The 20,247-nt window shown below is 36.8% G+C and overlaps 3 protein-coding genes across 3 annotated transcripts; 2 read left to right on the top strand and 1 right to left on the bottom strand.

Moving 5' to 3' along the window:
• The first annotated feature begins 2,807 nt into the window (after window positions 1-2,807).
• Window positions 2,808-4,623, top strand: LOC110374912 (26S proteasome non-ATPase regulatory subunit 11). Its single transcript, XM_021332830.3, has one exon. It carries the CDS (start codon window positions 2,962-2,964, stop codon window positions 4,225-4,227), a length of 1,266 nt encoding a protein of 421 aa, XP_021188505.1. The 5' UTR covers window positions 2,808-2,961; the 3' UTR covers window positions 4,228-4,623.
• Window positions 4,624-5,148: 525 nt separating this feature from the next.
• On the bottom strand, window positions 5,149-12,936 carry LOC110372247 (uncharacterized). The gene is made up of 11 exons (XM_021328838.3): window positions 12,581-12,936; window positions 12,246-12,330; window positions 11,857-11,927; window positions 11,351-11,672; window positions 10,744-10,930; window positions 10,326-10,405; window positions 9,696-9,911; window positions 8,675-8,818; window positions 8,026-8,157; window positions 7,229-7,331; window positions 5,149-6,637 (listed from the first exon to the last, which is right to left on the bottom strand). Exons 1-11 carry the CDS (start codon window positions 12,684-12,686, stop codon window positions 6,455-6,457), a joined length of 1,629 nt encoding a protein of 542 aa, XP_021184513.3. The 5' UTR covers window positions 12,687-12,936; the 3' UTR covers window positions 5,149-6,454.
• Window positions 12,937-13,154: 218 nt separating this feature from the next.
• LOC110372218 (oocyte zinc finger protein XlCOF6) lies at window positions 13,155-20,120 on the top strand. The gene is made up of 10 exons (XM_064035750.1): window positions 13,155-13,312; window positions 13,492-13,750; window positions 14,240-14,514; window positions 15,010-15,123; window positions 15,783-15,926; window positions 16,769-16,919; window positions 18,270-18,372; window positions 18,692-18,818; window positions 19,261-19,330; window positions 19,642-20,120. Exons 2-10 carry the CDS (start codon window positions 13,529-13,531, stop codon window positions 20,044-20,046), a joined length of 1,611 nt encoding a protein of 536 aa, XP_063891820.1. The 5' UTR covers window positions 13,155-13,312; window positions 13,492-13,528; the 3' UTR covers window positions 20,047-20,120.
• The last annotated feature ends 127 nt before the right edge of the window (window positions 20,121-20,247 follow it).

Raw genomic sequence — 20,247 nt, 5'->3', positions numbered from 1 at the left:
AAAAACAAGAAAATGTGCATAGTAATTATACTTTAGAACTAGCTGAAACTGGCTCTTCAGCTGGTTGCATGGATGTATACATCACTAAATTCGAGTCGTAGCTAGCCTCGCTTCCACCCTGCGTCATCAGCAGAGCCTCCCTTGCGGCTCGTTCAGCTGCTGCACGCTCTTCTTCCGCTATTATTTCTCGTTCTTCATCTAATTGTTCTTTTTCCCTTAAACGTTTTTCTTTAAGTTCTATATTTTCTCTATACTTTTCAAGAGACGATGACAAATGTTGAATTGGATCTGCTGGCTGCCGCAATAAAACATCTGCAATACAGACGCGGAGAGCTGGACCAACTGCTTGTCTCAGATATTTAAAATCTTCAGTCACGTGTGCGTCTTCAGGACATGGTTGAAAAATGTCAATTTGGCTGCGAATTCGCACCAGATTTCCTAATCCATCGTTTTCATACTCACTCACACGATCTTCGTCTCTATAAATATGTTTACCTTCATCATTTATAAAATAGCGACCACAATTATCATAGTAGAATACGATTCCATCTCTTTCTTCTTTTACCTTTAGTAAAACGCCTGACGAGTCCATTATATATTCACTTGCAGTTGCGTGAGCTTTATATATTCTTTGCCGTGTTTTGGGATCGATAAAGTAACGTCCACAATCGTCATAGGAATAAATATGATCTACATCATCAGACAAAGGCACTAACTCACCACGCTCGTTTGGTTGGTATAGTAAATCAGAATCAGGTAATTTATATATTTTTCTACTATGCTCGTCTATAAAGAAAGCGCCCAACTCATCGGTAAATTCTTCTTTGACCTCTCCAGCACTCAGAATGGAAATCATAGATTCTTGACTTTTTTCACCAAAAACTGCCAAATCCCATAAGTAACATAATTCAGTGACTAATTTCTCGCGGTTTTCCGGTGGAAGAAAGTGATTAAAAATTCTTAGTTGGTAAAAGTCTTCGCATGGGCAGATTTCACCATCTTCTTCTACATCACCCTGTAACTTTACCCCCGCTAGGTTTTGCACGCTTTTCAACGTCATTTTTAAGTTTTCGAGGGAAACTACTCTCTTCTCCAGATACTCCTTCTTATGTTTTAACGCCAGTAGGGCAGCGTTATTCGGTTCGTGTTCCAACCTACTAATCCTATCTTCCAGGATATTAATCTTCTCAAATACTTTGCTAAGCTCAAGACTGTGCCCAGCAGTGTATCGTATCAATGTACCTATTTCTCTGCCTTTCTTATTCAATTTTTCCAGCATTTCTACAGCGCGTGGATTTGATAGATCAGTATGAAGATCATCAACAATTTGTTGTAATGTTTTTGTTAAATCTTCTTGCAAATGAGGCATATGGACATTTATGTATTTAGTCAACTTCGTGACCATGCCATCATAATTTTTATCCAACCATAGAAGTAATTCATCGACAATATCGTTTACACAGATTTTAAATTCTTCAAAACAAGTGTGGTTTCTAAGATTTGACAATTTATCTTGAAGTCCAGCTGCTACTTCTTTGTGCATATCTTCTACTATTTCCAAATCAGCGTGAACGTGGGATTGTTGGTCACTGGGTAAACCAACCCGGTATTTTTCCATATACCTTTGGTAATACCTTAAGCGCCAGCCCATAGCATCTATAGTAAAATTTACAGCTTGGAATAATTCTTCCCTAGGAAAATCAGGGTCCAAACGGTTCCTAAAGCTTTCAATGTCGTTAACCGCACGTAACCATTGTAAATGGCTGTCTACTATAATATCAATCATGCGATGCTTATCCAGTTCCCGTAAAGAAGTACGCACAGAGCACAGCGCATTAAAAATAGGATCAGATAAATCTTTTCTGGTAACAAATATCACCACAGTCTCGTAAAACTCTTTAACTTGTTTAGAAATATCAAAAAGAAAATCCGTATCTTGGTGTGGTTCAAGCATTGTGATTATTAATGTATTTTGAAAATAAATTAACTATAATAGACTAAAATTGCCGTGTCAAAATTGATGGATGACATAACACATATTTAATTTTCTTATTGACTTTTCAAGGTTTTATTTTATTAATAAAAATAAGAATCAACAACAGTTGAAAATGAGGTTGGATAATGGGTACCTGTACCTGTTTATTTACTCAATGTACACACTATATATACAAACTTAAACTACTTATCTTTATACAAATCTAAAAATAAAATACTATATACAAAATATATATAAACATAAAACATATATAAAAGAACATCGATCAGGCGTCGAAGGTACCTGTTAGGACTTTCAAAAAAATGCACATAATGCACCTACATCCAGAATAGGTTTGAGACTGACTGATTAGTTTTTTGATTGGACAGTAAAGTTTTAGAGGTAAAATAGTCTACTAGGCAGCCAAAGTTGCCAAGTTATATAGATTAGAGTCAATTGATTTCGTTTTCGTAGTCATATGTTAACATCGTTTCTATATAGGTAAAAGTGGCTCTTGGCTTTACTAAATTCAACCTCCCTTATTATATCATTAATAATATGATGCTATATTGGAGAACGCTCTTAAATAATTTTACCTATAAAATTATTTAAGAGCGTATTTAAGAGCGACACCATGATACTATCATGGTGTTCATCAATTTGTGTAAGTGAGTAACCTATACCAGAACTATTAACAAAAACAAAATAATATCTACTATAATATGGTTTTAACACCTATGTATTATTTTATATCTAATTTGTGTTATTTTTAATCAAAGAGTTTAGATTTCCCTTTTTGATTTCTACCAATATGAAGAAATATAAAACTTATGACTGGCAACCCGGTACGCGTCTACGATTTGTTTCTGAAGAGGTCGTCGATGACTTTGCGATTATACAAAATTACAAAGAAAAAGTGTGTCCGTTGTAGTGCTATTTTACTGTTTATCTACGTTTTTTAGTGTAAGCATATAAATATACACATCATGGCCGGAGCGATGTTATTCGAGCGATCGCGTGTGTCGTCGTCGACGAACAGAGACGAGGACGTCCGCATGACCGACAAAATGGTTAGCACTGGCGAAGTTCCCGAAGATGACGAAGAAAACATAAGGGCTAAGGAGCAGGGCATCCTGAACCTTGGCGAGAAATACAAAAAAGAAGGAAAGGCTAAAGAATTAGCGGAACTGATCAAAGCGACTCGACCCTTCCTAAGTTTGATAAGTAAAGCGAAAGCAGCGAAACTGGTGCGCTCCCTGGTCGATTTCTTCCTGGATCTAGAAGCGGGCATCGGCATCGAGGTTCAGTTGTGTAAAGAGTGCATAGAATGGGCCAAGGAAGAGCGCCGCACCTTCTTGAGGCAGTCGCTGGAAGCGAGGCTGATCGCGCTGTACTTCGACACGGGTATGTACACGGAAGCCTTGGACCTCGCCACTGCTTTGCTCAAAGAGCTTAAAAAGTTAGATGACAAAAACTTACTAGTTGAAGTGCTTCTTTTAGAAAGTAAAACTTATCATGCCCTTAGCAATCTACCCAAAGCCCGTGCCTCCCTGACGTCAGCCAGAACTACTGCGAACGCTATTTACTGTCCACCCAAAATGCAAGCAGCCCTCGACTTACAATCTGGCATACTTCATGCTGCTGATGAGCGTGACTTCAAAACTGCTTACTCATACTTCTATGAGGCATTTGAAGGTTATGATGGGGCTGACAGCCCAAAAGCCCTAACTGCTTTGAAGTACATGTTATTGTCCAAGATTATGTTGAACAATGCTGAGGAAGTTGGAACCGTTTGCAGCAGTAAGGCAGCACTGAAGTATGCAGGCAAAGAGCTGGAGGCCATGAGAGCTGTGGCCACAGCTTCCCACAAGAGGTCCCTGGCTGACTTCCAAGCCGCACTCAAGACTTACAAGAGAGAATTGGAGGAGGATGCGGTGGTGAGAGCTCACCTTGGGGCATTGTATGACACCATGTTGGAGCAAAACTTATGTCGCATTGTAGAACCTTACATGAGGGTCCAAGTAGACCACGTTGCCCGTTGTATCCGTCTACCCGTAGTACAAGTGGAGAAGAAACTTTCCCAGATGATTCTTGACAAGAAACTGAATGGGATCCTGGATCAAGGTGAAGGTGTACTTATTGTGTTTGATGAGTCCCCGCTCGAGAAAACCTATGAAACCGTCCTGGAGACGATTCACCACATGAGTAAGGTTGTTGATACTCTTTACCAGAAAGCAAAGAAACTCTCATAGACCCATCTGTAAATTTGTTGTAGCATTAAAAATAATAATGTATATCAAAGTAACCATAAATTTTCAGTTGAAACTATTTGTAAATGGAACTATTTTTTGAAAGAATTCCAAATTGCATTATTTGTACCACAATGTTGTAAGTGAAAGAAATAATTACAGAAAATGTTTAAAAAAATATATAAAAAATAGTCTAGAAAACGGGGAATTGCTGCAACCCCAATGTTGAGGGCTATTGAAGTTCATTGTGTCAATTGGCACCTAACTACTACAAAAGTTACGCATTTTTAAATATACCTACTAATCTTTAATTTGATTTTACATTTCCTTTTTTAACATAAGCTAGTGAAAAATTATAATATTCTGTTTTATTGAGATAAATAAAAGGTGTTCTCCAAATAGTTGTTTCCTTCAGATGGCTGCCCACACACACATTTAGCAAGTCATGTTATTTTAACTTGTTGGCACACAGCACTGTGAATCACATTGCACATACAGATATAGGCATACATACACACCAATGTTTTGTATGCACCCATGCTCTTGTAAAACCAAACTGCTGCCTTTGTTTACTAGAATATTTTCCCTAACAATAGTAGGTGATAAACTATTTTAAGAAAGATTGTTTACTACTCAATTGTTGGCCAATCAGTAGTACTCTAGAATCCACTTTGTATTACAAACATGTTCCATATCTACATACATTACTATATATAGTAAGTACATTGTTAACTTCTGTAGGACATCTAGATGATCTAGCTAGCCAGTGAGTAGGTAGTCAACCTCATTGTCCAAACATAGTAGTGGATTACATTGAACAGGTCAACTGCAATTTTAATACCCTATTTGGTGATTAAGAGAACTCCAACAGATCAAAGGTAAACACAACATTTTCAAACTAAAATAACAAAGAAAACTAACACATAACTTTAAAAACATATTTATTACTTTAAAATCATCACATTTCCAAATCGAATTCAGTATTCTTCCAAAAGTATTTAATTAACATTTCAATGACCTAGCGAGTCAATTACCCGCATTTGTTCATACGACTTTCTTTATTTACAGTTAAAATCTAAATTAAAACTAATGAGGTACTATTACACCTAGATTATTCAAAAAATTGGACCCTTTTAATTGAAAATCACAGTTTCCTAAATCAAACATTGCTTAAGAAATTACTTTTCTCCGTAACTGCGACATTAGACGTGTTTTGATAGTACCGTTACATGACGTCATCGGTCGTCATGATGGTCAAAGTCGCTCATATCTCTCATTTCATAACGCCAGATAATGCTTCGGTAGCAATTATCGTGTGTTATATTAAAACTATAGTATTTAAATACTGAAATACAATACAACATACCTACTCACAAGTTTATAAAAAACATTGACCCTTTCCTAAATCATGGAGTCTTCAATTATTATCAAAGATTTTTAGCTCAATCTTGTACGATAAGATAATACTATTATGTAGTTGCAGGTTGAATGGATTGACACATCAGTACGAGTTACTACGACCTAATTAAACGGCTGTCCTATTTTTATTTGGACCATGCACGCCTACCGGTTTATAGATGGCAAATTGGCGCGAACGCCAAATTGTGCAAAGGGGTTTGTTTATAGGTACCTATGTAATATTTTTTAACTTGTTTTAACTCATGATGAAAGGTACATAATCCGTACTTAAGAGTATTACTTATTTGTTAGATAACTATGAAGATTATGGCACCTCCTTGTTTTGCAAACTCTGTAGCTTACACTCCTTTTGTTGGTTGATGATGTCATGAACTAATACGCTATGGGCTCGCTGAAGTATTTAGCTCTGAATCAGACCTAACGAGCCCAGCCGACTATTTACCTCTGACGTAACTGTAGGGTCAGTCGGCAGTATGCCACGTGCCCCTAGCCGAATGTCCAAATGGGAAAACGTGGTATTTTATATCACAACACTTTAGTCCTATTCAGCTACATTATACCAACTCGCATTTGAGTAGGCACTAAAGATAAATATCATCGATATGACTTTCGCTAAAAACTTAGTTTAACAATAAATTGCGGCTAAAATACAATTACAACAGTTAATTCATCAACTGATCTTTTTGAAATTGATATTTTAAGCAGTATGATTTATTTATATACCTTTAGTTAAGTGCCTACTCAAATGCAACACGTACAGGTACAACTTTGACTAGGTACCAAAATAAAACAAAAACCAGGACAAATAAGATCAATCGACATTATTCATCCTATTAAACTCTTCAGTGTCATCGGGTACTTCCCACCGAGGGTTCCAGAAGCCGGGCGGAGTCCTAGGCCTGTCTGTGGGGTTGTTCACGCCTCTATGGTGGGAACACTCGTTTATTTTCTTCGCTAACATTTCAGGATCATCCTTGTACAGCTCGCCGAAGAACTAGAAATATGAGGGTTTTGTCAGTTTTGGGACATTTTAGTTTTTTTTTAATATACTTAGTCATTTTTTTTAAGAGTTCGTGGCGAAATCAAAGCCGCGTAGATCGATCGATCATAAGGTTAAGTACCTCTTGACGCGATCGGTCCGTGGTCCAGGCTGTCATCTGAACATCTTTGGCAGTTCTTACTGGTAGTAAGAAGCCAGAAAGCCTGACATCAAACGCCAGGGGGTATTGGGTTATCCAGGTAACAGTGTTGAGGAGGTCAGAGACAGGAAGTCAATCCTTGTAAAACAGTGGTACTCAGCTGCATCTGGTTATACTGGAAGCCGACCCCAACATAGGTGAAAAATGTATAGTCTCTTCAAATAATTTTGCTTCTCGGAAAGTAGCCATTTTACGCCTCGCGTATGCATCATAGTATTTTGTTTATGCATTTCGACAATACTGAAGTCAATTCTGACGAGCAAAGCTACTCGTTTAATGAGAAATGGTAATTGTTTTATTTTGGGAGATTTCAAGGTATCTCAGGATTCTGTGGGTCAAAATGAAATCTAAATTATGCTTATTTCAGCATCTCTGTGGGTACTTACGTCTTTACATTTGTCGCAACTCCACCCTGGCAATATACGTTTTTCTGACTTCTTCCTCATATTCGGATCTTTGTATATCATTTCTGCAAACTCAGGTATTTTTCTATGAACAAAAAAAAAATACATGAGGAAAGACTAGGACACGAAAAATGTATGCAACTACAATAATAACTTTATATAGATAGGCAAAATATTGCCATGTAGTATGTTTATGGCAACAAACAATGATAACCATTAAAAATAACCACAGGAAAATGATAAAGCGCAATACGGTCGTTGTCACCTTTATTTCTTTTGCCACAAACCGCGTTCAAAAGATTCAGCTATAGCAAAAATTTTATTTGTAGTTATTATTCAAAGTAAAAATTAATTCGTGACTTGTCTAAATAAAGGCTTCATAAACTTAAAGGCTCGAGCAGACCGGATGCGTATGCGTAACCACGTCGTAGTCACGCGCGTAGTTACGGCGTAACCATGAGTTGTAATGTATGGAAACGTATGAGACAGGCCACACCGCTTGCGTAACGTAGACATGCGCGTCGTTACGCAAGCGGTGTGGCCTGTCTCATACATTTCCATACATTACAACTCATGGTTACGCCGTAAATACGCGCGTGACTACGCTTACGTCTACGCATACGCATCCGGTCTGCTGGAGCCTTTAAGCTCTTCTTAAATCTTAGAAATTTTGTTGGTTCTCAATTAGGATGTTTTTTTTTTTCATTTTCTTCTCCTGTATTACGTAAATTTAAAGTAGATATATTCAAACAAATAGAACTGGCGTACTAAATTCTCACCTTTTCACTGTGTCTGCATTCCCTCTGCTACTTATAGGTTCTCGATCTAGTATGGACATGCTCGGCTGAAGTTCATCATCATCTTGCAGATTTGTAACATTTATGTTCTCAGCTAGAGGCCTTTTTGAAGGACTGAAAAAAATATTATTAGCATCCGCCTCGAGAGAACTACACCGCGCACCTGCTTAAAAAAATACTCTAGCCATTTATTTAATACTGAAAGATTTTTTTCAAATTGGCCCAGCAGTTCCTACTAAAGCAAACTTCATTGGCTTTATAATTATAGTATCTATTGTCAGACTTTTACTTGTAGATATCCAAAATGTTTAGACATTTTAAATCACTATATAGTTGAAATCAAAATCGCTATTTCTGTCCCTATGTCCCTTTGTACGCTTAAATCTTCAAAACTACGCAACCGATTTTCTTGCGTTTTTTTTAATAGATAGAGTGATTAAAGAGGAAGCTTTATATGTATAATAACATACACTGAATAGTGGGGAAACACTGTTATGCCGTGCGAAGCCGGAGCGGGTCGCTAGTAAATAATATAACGGCTGTAAGATGGAACCTGCATCCCGTTATTTTTTGAATTATTACTATCATACAATTTTCATGACAAAAAGTGTGAGGCTGCATTTAATCTTACCTGCACTCATTGTGGTCTCTATGAATATTGTCTATCTTGCCAACATGCTGTAGTAAAGATATGCTAGCCTGAGTGTCACAGTATGTCAGGTCATTGTTACGTTCCTGTTTCGGAGGGGACTGGTTCATAAAGTTCTTGGGTATTCTGAAAATAAATACATATATTAACTTTAACTACATCCCTACTAATATTTTAAATGCGAAAGTAAGTCTGTCTGTCTGTCTGTCTGTCTGTCTGTTACGCTTTCACGTCTACTAAACTAAACCACTAAACCAGTGAACTGATTTTCATAAAATTTAGTAAAGAGATAGAGTTTACCTTGAGAATGAACATAGGATAGTTTTTATCCCGGACTTAAGAAGAATTCTCTTGGAAGCGCAATATAACCGAACTCTACGCGGGCGAAGCCGCTGGCAGAAGCTAGTATATTATAAAGAGTTATATAAGTTTTTAAAGGATCTATCTAACACTGACATAATTTTATCAAATCAGATTAGAACTTTTTCTAAATAATCATATGGGCAAACTTTTCAGTTTTATTTTAGTGATATAGATACGAGATACACTGTGCCATTTGCAAATGGCAACCATGCTCATACATGGAAAATGGATTAATAAATATATCTGACTTCTTTGCAACCTTATCCCAGAATCGACTAGACTAAGAAAAAAGCTTATGGTCGGCACACATATTGCACAGTCGGCGCACATATTGCACAGTCGGCGCACATATTGCACAGTCGGCGCACATATTGCACAGTCGGCGCACATATTGCACAGTCGGCGCACATATTGCACAGTCGGCGCACATATTGCACAGTCGGAGCACATTTTTCAATCAATCAATTTTTATTACTTCTCATCATCAAGAACATAGATGAATTTGGTAGTTCCAAATTGCATTAAACATAGAGACTGGTGTCTGATGCAGGTTAATCCTGTATTACAGAACACCAGGCTAACCCTCCGCCGAAACAAAAATTACTATTATGAACATTGTCCTTATTAAAATGTTAATTACCTGTTAGGATTCAACAAATTGATAGAATCATCTTGTGTATAAGTAATACTGTCATGCATTTTAAATTCATTCACTAATATATTCTCAGAATCTGGTTCCCGCTTTATATCAAGTACTGCGGTCTGATCACCTTTCTTAGGAGTTTTCTTCTCAGATTTTATTTTCAAACTTAGTTGCGGTTTCTTGAATTTTAATGGGCTCTCTTTTGATTTGAAACTGTGGAAATAGAAAAGTATTTACCATCATCATTATGTTTACCTACTTATAATTTCATATTGTCATCATCTGCCTAGCCTTTTCCCAACTATGTAGGGGTTGGCTTCCAGTCTAACCGACCCCAACTAGCCTAGCATCTGCTAAGCTACAATATGAAATTACTAGCCGTTTTCCCGCGGTTTTACCCGCGTCCCGTGGTAACTACTGCCCGTACCGGGATAAAATATAGCCTATGTTACTCGTGGATAATGTAGCTTTCGAATGGTGAAAGAATTTTTAAAATCGGTCCAGTAGTTTTTGAGCCTATTCATTACAACCAAACAAACAAGCAAAGTTTTCCTCTTTATAATATTAGTATAGATAAGTAAACATAATATTCATATAATTATAATCCTATGTTAAACTTTTACTTACAGCGTAAAATTATTGGGTCCACTTGTAGGTGAAGGTAATATGGTGTCATCATTTTCTATCGATTCTTTCTTGATGAGTGGCTGTAATTAAGGAGAATGCTTATGTAATTTAAAATTTATATTTCTTTATAAAAATCTGATCATCCAAAAAAATAAGGAGTACAAAATTCTCATTTTGGTATAATTTAGGACTAGGCTCAACAAACTGTTTAAATTACATATCAGACTTTATACCGATGTCCTAAAAAAGGGTTAGTAACATAAATATCACATTTGATAGCATACATGCTATCAAACATCTTCAATATGTTATCAAATAAAAGATATTTGATAATATATTGAAGATTTTTGATAGCATAAGTAGACAAATTGTAAGCAATGATTAACTGATTTTCCTTGTAAATAAAAAATAATATTACCGCTACATTTCCATCACTCTCATTCCTCCTACTCCCTCCACTGAACTCAGGTGTGCACGTAATATCAATGAAATTGTTCTCCTTTACTTTGACTACATTCAATCGAGCCTGCCTCAACTTGCCATTCGGTTTGGCTCGCAGCGGTGTTGAGAAAGATAGCTTCAATGTTTTCTTTTCTGGAGTTGGCCTGTAATTGTTAAAAGTACAGTACAATATTAATTACGTTACAATACAGTAATAAATTAAGTAGAAGTAAATTATAAAAGACATTGTACGGCACAGGTATCATCTGCATAGTCTTTTATTAAACTATGCTTGGGTCAGCTTAAAATCCTTCAAACAGTGTGTAACTGTGATGTGGAGGTTAGATAGGCAGTAGCTTCATGTAAAACAGATTACTGTAAAACACTGTGTTGAGGCAACTCTTTTTGGTGCCTGTATCAATTGTCAAAGATGTTCAAATGGCGGACTTTTGGAGACCCAACTATTTAATGTGCCTTCCGAAACATGAACCACAGACACACAAGTATAGGACTAATTAATTAATTTAGTATTTTTTTTAAGAAAAATGTAATAAGTTTGTCTTGTATGTGTAACTTGCACTTACCAAGTATCCGGACACTTCTTCTTATCTCTAAAATCGGTAGAAGTTACTAAAGAACTCTTGAGTTTTTTCGACTGTATTATAGGGCTCACTCGTCCTGTCGGCGTACCCTCAATTTCAGACACGGACTCTTCCCGGAAAGACAGGTCTTCACAAGAAGAGTGCATTTCCTTCTTTAGATTAACTGGTGAAGGTTGTTTAACCTCCTTACTATTGATGTTATCCTGGTACTTTGGGACTGTTGGAGTTTCTCCAAATAATATTTTGAAAACATCATCTAATATTTTTAGGTCTTTCGTTTCATTTAGTCTTGTTAGTGTTGATGCTGAAATTGTGAAAAATAGAAAAGTTTTGTAATAAAACTAGACTACTTAAGAACTCATCCAAATCTGTTTATCCTAATTTAATCTGTCTAACTATAACAGTAACCCAGACAGACAAATAGCAGGTAAAAAGAACAACCCTATTTTTGCACCTGGGTGTTAAAAATATTTCAATTAGGTACTTACCCACTAATTGTATAATATTGTCTTTTGATTCAATAATCCTTTTTAGAGCTTCAGCACTACTGCAATTGTTGCTGCAAATTAATAAAAAAATTTAAATCTATATATATAAAAATGAAACCCGTTTTCCATTGTCACAACATAACATGAAAACGGCTTGACCGATTTGGCTGAAAATTAGAGGGGAGGTAACTTAGACCCGGGAGAAGGTTTTAGGATAGATAGTTTTTGTCACCATCCTGCTACGAGACGCGGGTGAAACCGCGGGCGAAAGCTAGTAATCAATAAAATTGCTGTTAAGTAAGGAATTTTTGGAATGAGCAACTAGAATCAATCTTATCCCATGTTTCCAAAGACAAATAATAAATTATATATTAATTTAAATCAATTACCTGTCGCATCTTTCTTTCTGTTTGATATATTGTGTCTTATAACTATCAGACTCAATGTGAAGCTGCTCAAAATCTGTAAGAAGCTCTGAAAATAATATTACACAAGTTACTATAATACATCACTCTATAAATAAGCATATAATAATTTGTATACAGTTTCATGACTGTTGTACATAAACTATCTGTATTACTTGTGTATTTATTGCAAATCGGGTGCTATAAGGAATAATATTTTTTTCATCTTTTTTATAAAGAAGACAGGGTCACTTCAAGTAATCAGGAAAAGTAAAAAAGACCTTCAAATCAAGGTGTTATGATAAAATCACTATGTTTACCTTTAAAATCCTGCAGACCTTGTTGCAATGTTCTTTCAAGGGCTAAAACTTTTGTATTTCTAGAAAGCACCGAAGATAAAGAGTTTGATAAGTTCACTAAACTCATTTTTAGTAAAATACAGAAGTTTAGCGCCAATTTCGGATGAATAGTAAGTTACTGTTGTCTTTTTATATAAACGGTACGATAAGCATATTTAATAATAAACAAGACTGTTTTTGTAACAAATTATCCGATAGGTACAGGAAAATCAAACTTTGAAACAAATGTTTTTCTTGTAACTTCTATGAAACAAAAACATGAAAAAAACACCTGTTCGCGCCTCAGTGTCACCTGTCACAAAAGGAAACTGACAAATGAAGCATGGACAAATGACGCAAAGGCAAATGACGTAGCCCGTGAAATCCGAGTCACTGACTTTTAAGTTAAGATAAAACAATATTTTTACATAAGTAACTGGATAAATACTGTAAATAATTCACTAAATGACTGTTATTAATAAAACATAAAATAAATTGGTATTCAAGAAAAATAAAAACCTCTTTTGAAGAAATCGGAATGACGTTGTCATTGTATCTTCTTCTGCATCTGCCATAAAATAAGGCAAAGGAATAAAGTTGGGTTAACTTGTGAATTTGTTGTGTGAATTTCAACAATGTTATTGTATCGCAATTGGTTATTAATATAAATACATAATAATTAATGGTTTGTTCTGGAATGCCCCCATATTTTATGTAAGAATATTAACTCATGTTCTATGCTCAGGTTTTCTAAATAAAGACCTTTGCTTGATTGTTCTAATCTGAAAAAATAATGATGGCGGTCATGGGATGTCAAAAATATTTGAAAATATTTTGTAAAAATTATTGTATTTTTGGAATGATTCCTATATTAGGAACTAATTTATTTACAGGTTTTTTTAGTTTCTGAGGTTACTTGATCTATGAAGTATGGAGACTGAGGATGATATGATTGTTTTGGTTGTTGTCGACGATGATGACGAGAAGGCGAAGAGTTCCGAAAACCATTCGGTTTCTGAGCCTTCCATATCTAGCGTTGAAGTAGATAATATAATTGAGACAGCGCAGAAACATGGCCAGTATATTGAAGTTAAGCAAGAACCCATAGATGAATACCAATACGATTATCTTGAGGAAGATTTCAAAACTGAGGTACGACGCCCAAGCCCCTATAATAATGAACTAGCGGGTTTCCCGCCGTTTTCAAAAATATATACTTGGGGATAGTGTAGCTTTCCAATAGAGAAATATTTTTTCAAATTGATTCTGTAGTTTTGGCGCCTTTTGGGCACAAACAAACAAAATGTTTCCTCATTATTATGTTAATATAGAACCTAATTATTAGATTCATACTCATCAATGTATAGAAAGAACCAAGGCTGCAGGCATATCCATCACTTTGATTATATGCTATATATAGACATTAATATAATCAAAGATCCATCAACCTATACATAATTTGGTCACAGCTTGTAGCTTCCACCTACAAGTTTTTATTTGTAAAGGCTGAAACTACAAACAAAACCAATTTTGCAAAATTCTTTAGCTGTTTTAAAGCTGCACTTTTCCAGAGTAACATAGGCTATATTTGGGCAGTAGCTCCCACGAGACAGCTAATAATGATTATAAAACTGATTCTAGGTAAAAGAGGAACCAATAACTGCAGAATATGACAACGATGATGAGGATTACACTGTCCCAGACGAAAGTTCACCGCACCAAAAATATGATAAACATCGGTTCTCAATGCTGAAGCCGTGGCAACAGCAGTCATTCGTCGCTGAGTTGAGAGAGAATTACGAGGAATTGCAAGATGATGAAGAGTTACTGGTCTATACTTTAGGAAAGATTATGAAGTCGGTGAAACCACCGTCGCCACCGAATGACTACTTTATTATAAATGAGACTATGTTTGAGTGAGTTTTTAAATTGTTTCGATGAACTTAAAAAAATGCTTATAATGATGATAATATTTGAAAGCTCATTTCCATTTTTGTTGTAAAATAATATTTATAAAATGAAATCCCAGTTGACTAGTTAATCAAATCTGAAGTCATATTCGGAATCTAGAACAAACTGAACATGTTTGTTTTTAAACTTGATTCTTAACGTATGCTGATGCATGGATCCCTGCAAGACACAATTGATTTTCTATTTTCCTCTGATTAACAGCATTCAAGCAGTTGATACAATGCTAATAACTTTAAAATGGCTGAACTGATTTAACCATAGCTGGAATAGTGCAACATCAGTTTTCAAATAATCAAATCTGCATCCCAATCGGTTTAGCCATTTAAAGGCTGTGGTGCTGCAGGAATTAAGAATAATATAAAATTTTTCTCATCAATATAAAACATTGAATATTATATTGTATTATTTCTAAATAACGACTCTTAACACCTTTTTTCCAGGTGTGTATATTGTGCGTATATGTCAGACACGGTGCCGGCAGCCGGGCGGCATTACCAGGAGAAGCATGGCCCGCGGTACCTAGTGTGTTATGCTTGTGGTGTGGATTTTAGGAGGTCAGTGTAGAAAGATTAAGAGAACCTTGTGTATAGCAGTATGGAGTTATACCATGGAAAACAAAACGAGCGGAGATGTTATAAAGGAAAGTCTCTTAAGAAAATACCGTCGCGTCGTCAAAATGCGGATGTTTGACGAGGAACGTTGCTGTATATGCAGTATTTAACCCGCCCAATTTTATGTAAAACCAAAAATCTTCGTTAGATTCGTATTTGACACAGAAGAAGGCGCCTAACCCGTTCAAAGAGATGTCAGCAACTCAAAGAGATGTCAGCAACCCCAGCGGGGCCCAGCAGGGCCAAGGCCTGCCGGGGCTGCGGGTTGTTCGAAAGAGTTACCGCGGTACATAAAAGGCCTATGACGGAACACGACGGTTTTTAGTCAGTAAGAGTCTGACACTCCCTCACCGCTGCTAACCCACAGCGGGAGGGGTCATTTGATGATTTTTGACGTCGGAAAAAAAAAAGGCGCCTAACCCACCTTCTATATGGCATCTCCGCTCATCTTTCTCTGTGAATTATACTGAAACATTGATAAACATATAAACATTCGTACTTAGAACCAACTCTTTTGAGAACTCTATTAAAAATGGCGGGAGTTCGTTCTGTCTATAAGCATTTACATGTCCAATTTAATCATGATATCTTGTTCTCAACAGCACAACAAATCTGTACAAGCATGAGAAGCGTTGCATCGCTCCGGACGCGGAGATAGTGCTGCGAGCTCGCGCCATCTTCCTCGGCCGGAAGGGACGCAGCCGACCCTTCCTAACCAAGAACAAGTTCTACGGCAATAAGGATGAGTGAGTTTTATTATTATTTTATTATCTGGTTCTTATCACAACAAATCTATACAAGAATGAGAAGCCTTGCATCGCTCCGGACGCGGAGATAGTGCTGCGAGCTCGCGCCATCTTCCTCGGCCGGAAGGGACGCAGCTGACCCTTCCATACCAGGAATAAGTTCTACGGCAACAAGGATAAGTAAGTTTTATTATTATTTTATTATTAGCTTAATTAATTAGGGAGACACGAAGTAATTCCTACGGCACATGGGTGAAACTAATAGCAGAAACAACACTAACCTCCCCACTCAGAGACATTTAATGATTACTTAAGTCACTCCTTAGTGACGGAATGTCATACAAATCCTTCACTAAGGAATTGCTTAAGTAACCATTAAATGTCTCTGGGGACGTAGACTCTAGACAGATGGATCGCATTTCAGTTTTTTACTGCAAAGCTCAGTGTTTTGCACATGACCATCTTTAAACAAACAAACACTTCAACTTTGTTATGTAACAATGTATATAAGTGTTAATCATGGAGACCAAAAGGACGCCATAACGGAAAATCTCCTAAGAAAGTTGCGCACCAAAGTGCAAGTCCGCGGGGGACGAGGAACGTTACTGTTTCCGCCCTTATACAACGCCTTCTTTGGACCCGACCATTTTTTGTAACACCAAAAATCATTGACAGATGCCTCAAGGAACCCGAACGCCTCGTTAGTACACTCGTAACTGATCGCTTTGGTCATGCCCACCGCACTTATTTGAGCTAGAAAAAGGCGCCTACCTACATCTCCGCTCTTCCTTACTATATGGTGCTTATGTACAAATATTTGAACATAACTCATTAACTTCCAGTGCACCTCGGAAGACTTTTCCCTGCACCCTGTGTCCAGCAGTGTTTATAACGAAGAGTAACTTGGAGTCACACGAGAACTTGCACCGAGGAGAGAGACCGTTCCGCTGCCATGTGTGCCCTTGTGCTTATACTTCTTATTCAGCTTTGTCGGTTAGTATATTTCATTTTTATTTATGTTAACTCATTGTTACTGTGATTATAGGAATTTCCCGATTCTATACTGTGGCCGTAATTAAAGTTATAATTACTGTAATTTAAAATATATCAGCCCCGGATCTTCAATTTTTTTTGGGCGGGGCAAAAACTGAAAAATGCCACCCCGCCTACCTACCCACTTATGTTTATTTTCACCAACGAAAGTCACTTTTTTGGTAGGTAAAGGACTTAAAAAATGTGTCCAAATCATTGTAGGCCCAAACTGATAGCCAGGTTTAAGTTATGAAAGTCGAGACAGATTGATGTATACAAAAAGTTAATAAGTTTTAAAAAGCGCTGTAAAGTAACACGCAGTCGGAAACGTTTTTGTTTTTGAGTCCATAAAAAATTTTTTTTGCTACATTTGACTTATAAAAGGCAAGACAGCGTCGATTTGACTCATGAAGGCAACAAAGCATTAACAATGTCTGTGTAATATTGCGCGAGCGAAGCGAGCGCGAAAATTTTTGAGTCTACGACACAAAAGTGCCTGATTAAGCAGGTACATAGCCAAGCAACAAGTAGCCGCGAGCGTAGCGAGCTCGAACTTTTTTAAGTTATTTGTTTGAAGACTCACAAATTAAACAGGAAATTATGTACAAATAAAAAGAAACCGTAATTAGAGCGAGTGCCATTTGTGTTCGTTGATTCGGTGCTTCAATAAGAATAATAAACCATCAGAAAAACAGTACATAAATTGTGATTTAGCCGCGAGCGAGAATTTTTTCACTTAGTTGGAGAATGTTAAAAGAGAAAAATAATCAAAATGATCAATTAAACAAAAGAAGGCGACTTTTTTAGAAACTTTGCTTGTCATGATACAATGGAACATCCTTATCAAACGGGTGTAATTTCATTGAAATTTCCTGGTGGTAGGGCGTCCCGCGGCGCCCCTGAGACCGAGGCGGCCGAGTTATTCGCACACTCTGCACCATAGGTTAAGACGGCCCTGTAGGTAACTATTATGGTAATCTGTGATGTAGGATTTAAAATCAGGCAGCCGCCTGATTTTGCCGCCCCCTGAAATTGCCGCCCGGGGCATGGGCCCCGGCTTGCCCCCCCCTAGATCCGGGGCTGAAATATATATAGCGGTTTTTGTGAACTCACCCAGAGAACAATTAAGATAATGAAAATATCAATGTGCACCTGAAAATCTCGTGAGAAACCGTGTTAGTCTTGTCGGGAGTATTTAGTTAAAAAAGAATAATACAAAATGTTTATTCCTTTATATATTTCCTATCAATCTCAACTCTCTAATTAAATTAATAGAAAAAAGTTTTAAATTCGATTATGATTTATTTTCAGCGTCATACGAAAAAACATTCGAATGTGCAATTCACTTGTGACCACTGCGGCAGATCGTTCAAAATTAAAGCTGCTTTAGTCGCTCATATGGATACACACAAACGTAAGTATTAACTACATTTTAGGTCAAACAATACTTATTAAGCTTAAAAAAAAAAACAAATTAAGGGTACTTTTATTACTGGATGCTTAAAGGCTGCATTTTCTAACGGAAACATAAACAGTCCAAATCAGTTTAACACTAATTTTAACCGACTTAAAAAGAAGGAGGAGTTTTTCAATTTGGATGTTTGCATTTTTACACCTAATTTAATAAATATGTTACAGTAATTTACTCTTTGAAACTGTTGATGCGTACCTAAGATGTGGTTGATTTTCTATATGAATAAAAAAACAATGAAAATATTTTTTTTTGTTGCCAGCTTATCGTAAACACGGCTGTGAGGAATGCAATCGTCGCTTCGCCCAGAAATCAGCTCTAATGCTACACGTCAACAAAGTACATAGAAACCTGCCTCCGCCCTGTGCCTGTCAAATATGTCCTAAAAGGTTAGTATATATCATGATTTCCCAACCCTTTTCCCAACTATGTTGGGGTCGGCTTCCAGTTTAACCGGATGCAGCTGAGTAGTAGTGTTTTACAAGGACCAACTGCCTATCTGACCACCTCAACCCAGTTATCCGGGCAACCCCTTGCTTAGACTGGTGTCAGACTTACTGGCCCCCTGAAGACCTGATTAGACGACTGTGACGTTTCATAGGAGCCTGCAAAAGCCTATTTGAAACAAAAACATTTGACTTTGGCCCCTAACGACTGCCAAATATATTCAAATGCCAGCCGGGACCCACCAGTTTAACGTGTCTTCTACAACATCTCAGACAAGTTCTATATTTAATTTTATCTCAATCGATTAATTAAGAGTTTTACCGCCATTATCTTTGCTAAATACTTCACATATATATTTTTTAATAACTTGTAATAATTGCGCAGGTACCCGCGCATGTCGTTACTGAAGGCACACATGAAGAGAGCGCATGGCATGACCATCATCACGAGGAAGGTAAGGATTTACTTAAGATTATTTCATATTGTCACACTGTAAAAGAAACCATTGTACTATTATCGAATTGTAGTATTTGGACGTATGGAAAAAAAAAACTATTGCGCGGTTTATGTGTCATCGTTTGAACCGGTAATTGTCAAATGTTTGCACAAACTGTCTCGTGGAAAATCTGCAGATAATCCATGTTAACGCATATATTGATACTTACCAAAACCGAGGTAATATTCTATCTACATACATACAGATAAAATATGTCTAAAAAATCTCCCAAGCTTATATTTTTAAGTAAAACTAACTAAATGTTTTAGATGTTCTTCAAAACCCTACCAACTATGTCAGAGTTAGAAGTACAGCAATCTAAAGTCATACTGAAATACGAAGAAAACCCAATGACTAGCTTACCTAAGACTGAACAATTTACTGACGAAGAAAATAACGAAGTAAATTACGAAGAATTTAATGGAGAAGATTATATTAATGACGCGGAAAATACTGAGCAAATGTCGATGGAAGAATTCATGCAATACGTCAGTCAGAACGGACAAGATTCAGGAGCGAAAATAGTGTATATTCAGAACGGTGAAGTTCTTCAAAAGGACAGTGATAGTAGTGAAAATAATATTATAATACGAGTAGAACGTTCGAATAATGATGAGAGTTTAGAAAATTCTTTTATAGCACCTAAAATTGAACCAGACATAGGGATTCCGTGAGTATTTTTTTATATTGGAATAATTTTTGGAACTTATTTGATATTATTAGTTCACAATGCAAACGGCCGGCATTAAGTTCTTCGCGTAAGGGTCAATTCCCACTGAAAGAGCAGCGGCCGGCAGCGGCCGTAAGAGCACGGAAAATGTAAGAGCGCGGCGCGGTGCGGCGCCGCGCGGCCCGCCGCGCTCGCGCTCGATCCC

Source organism: Helicoverpa armigera, chromosome 8 (assembly GCF_030705265.1).
Source record: "Helicoverpa armigera isolate CAAS_96S chromosome 8, ASM3070526v1, whole genome shotgun sequence".
Classification (NCBI taxonomy): Eukaryota; Metazoa; Arthropoda; class Insecta; order Lepidoptera; family Noctuidae; genus Helicoverpa; species Helicoverpa armigera.
Note: the sequence above shows the minus strand (reverse complement) of the source record. Positions and strands in the feature narration are given on the sequence as shown.

Excerpts from the sequence above, each read along its gene's own strand:
- LOC110372247 (XM_021328838.3), bottom strand. The coding sequence starts at position 12,686 with ATGAGTTTAGTGAACTTATCAAACTCTTTATCTTCGGTGCTTTCTAGA. Across the intron at positions 12,331-12,580 it reads AGGTCTGCAGGATTTTAAAG|AGCTTCTTACAGATTTTGAG; the intron begins GTAAACATAGTG and ends TATTATTTTCAG. Across the intron at positions 10,931-11,350 it reads AAGAAGTGTCCGGATACTTG|GCCAACTCCAGAAAAGAAAA; the intron begins GTAAGTGCAAGT and ends TAACAATTACAG.
- LOC110374912 (XM_021332830.3), top strand. The coding sequence starts at position 2,962 with ATGGCCGGAGCGATGTTATTCGAGCGATCGCGTGTGTCGTCGTCGACG.
- LOC110372218 (XM_064035750.1), top strand. The coding sequence starts at position 13,529 with ATGGAGACTGAGGATGATATGATTGTTTTGGTTGTTGTCGACGATGAT. Across the intron at positions 13,751-14,239 it reads AGGAAGATTTCAAAACTGAG|GTAAAAGAGGAACCAATAAC; the intron begins GTACGACGCCCA and ends AACTGATTCTAG. Across the intron at positions 14,515-15,009 it reads ATAAATGAGACTATGTTTGA|GTGTGTATATTGTGCGTATA; the intron begins GTGAGTTTTTAA and ends CCTTTTTTCCAG.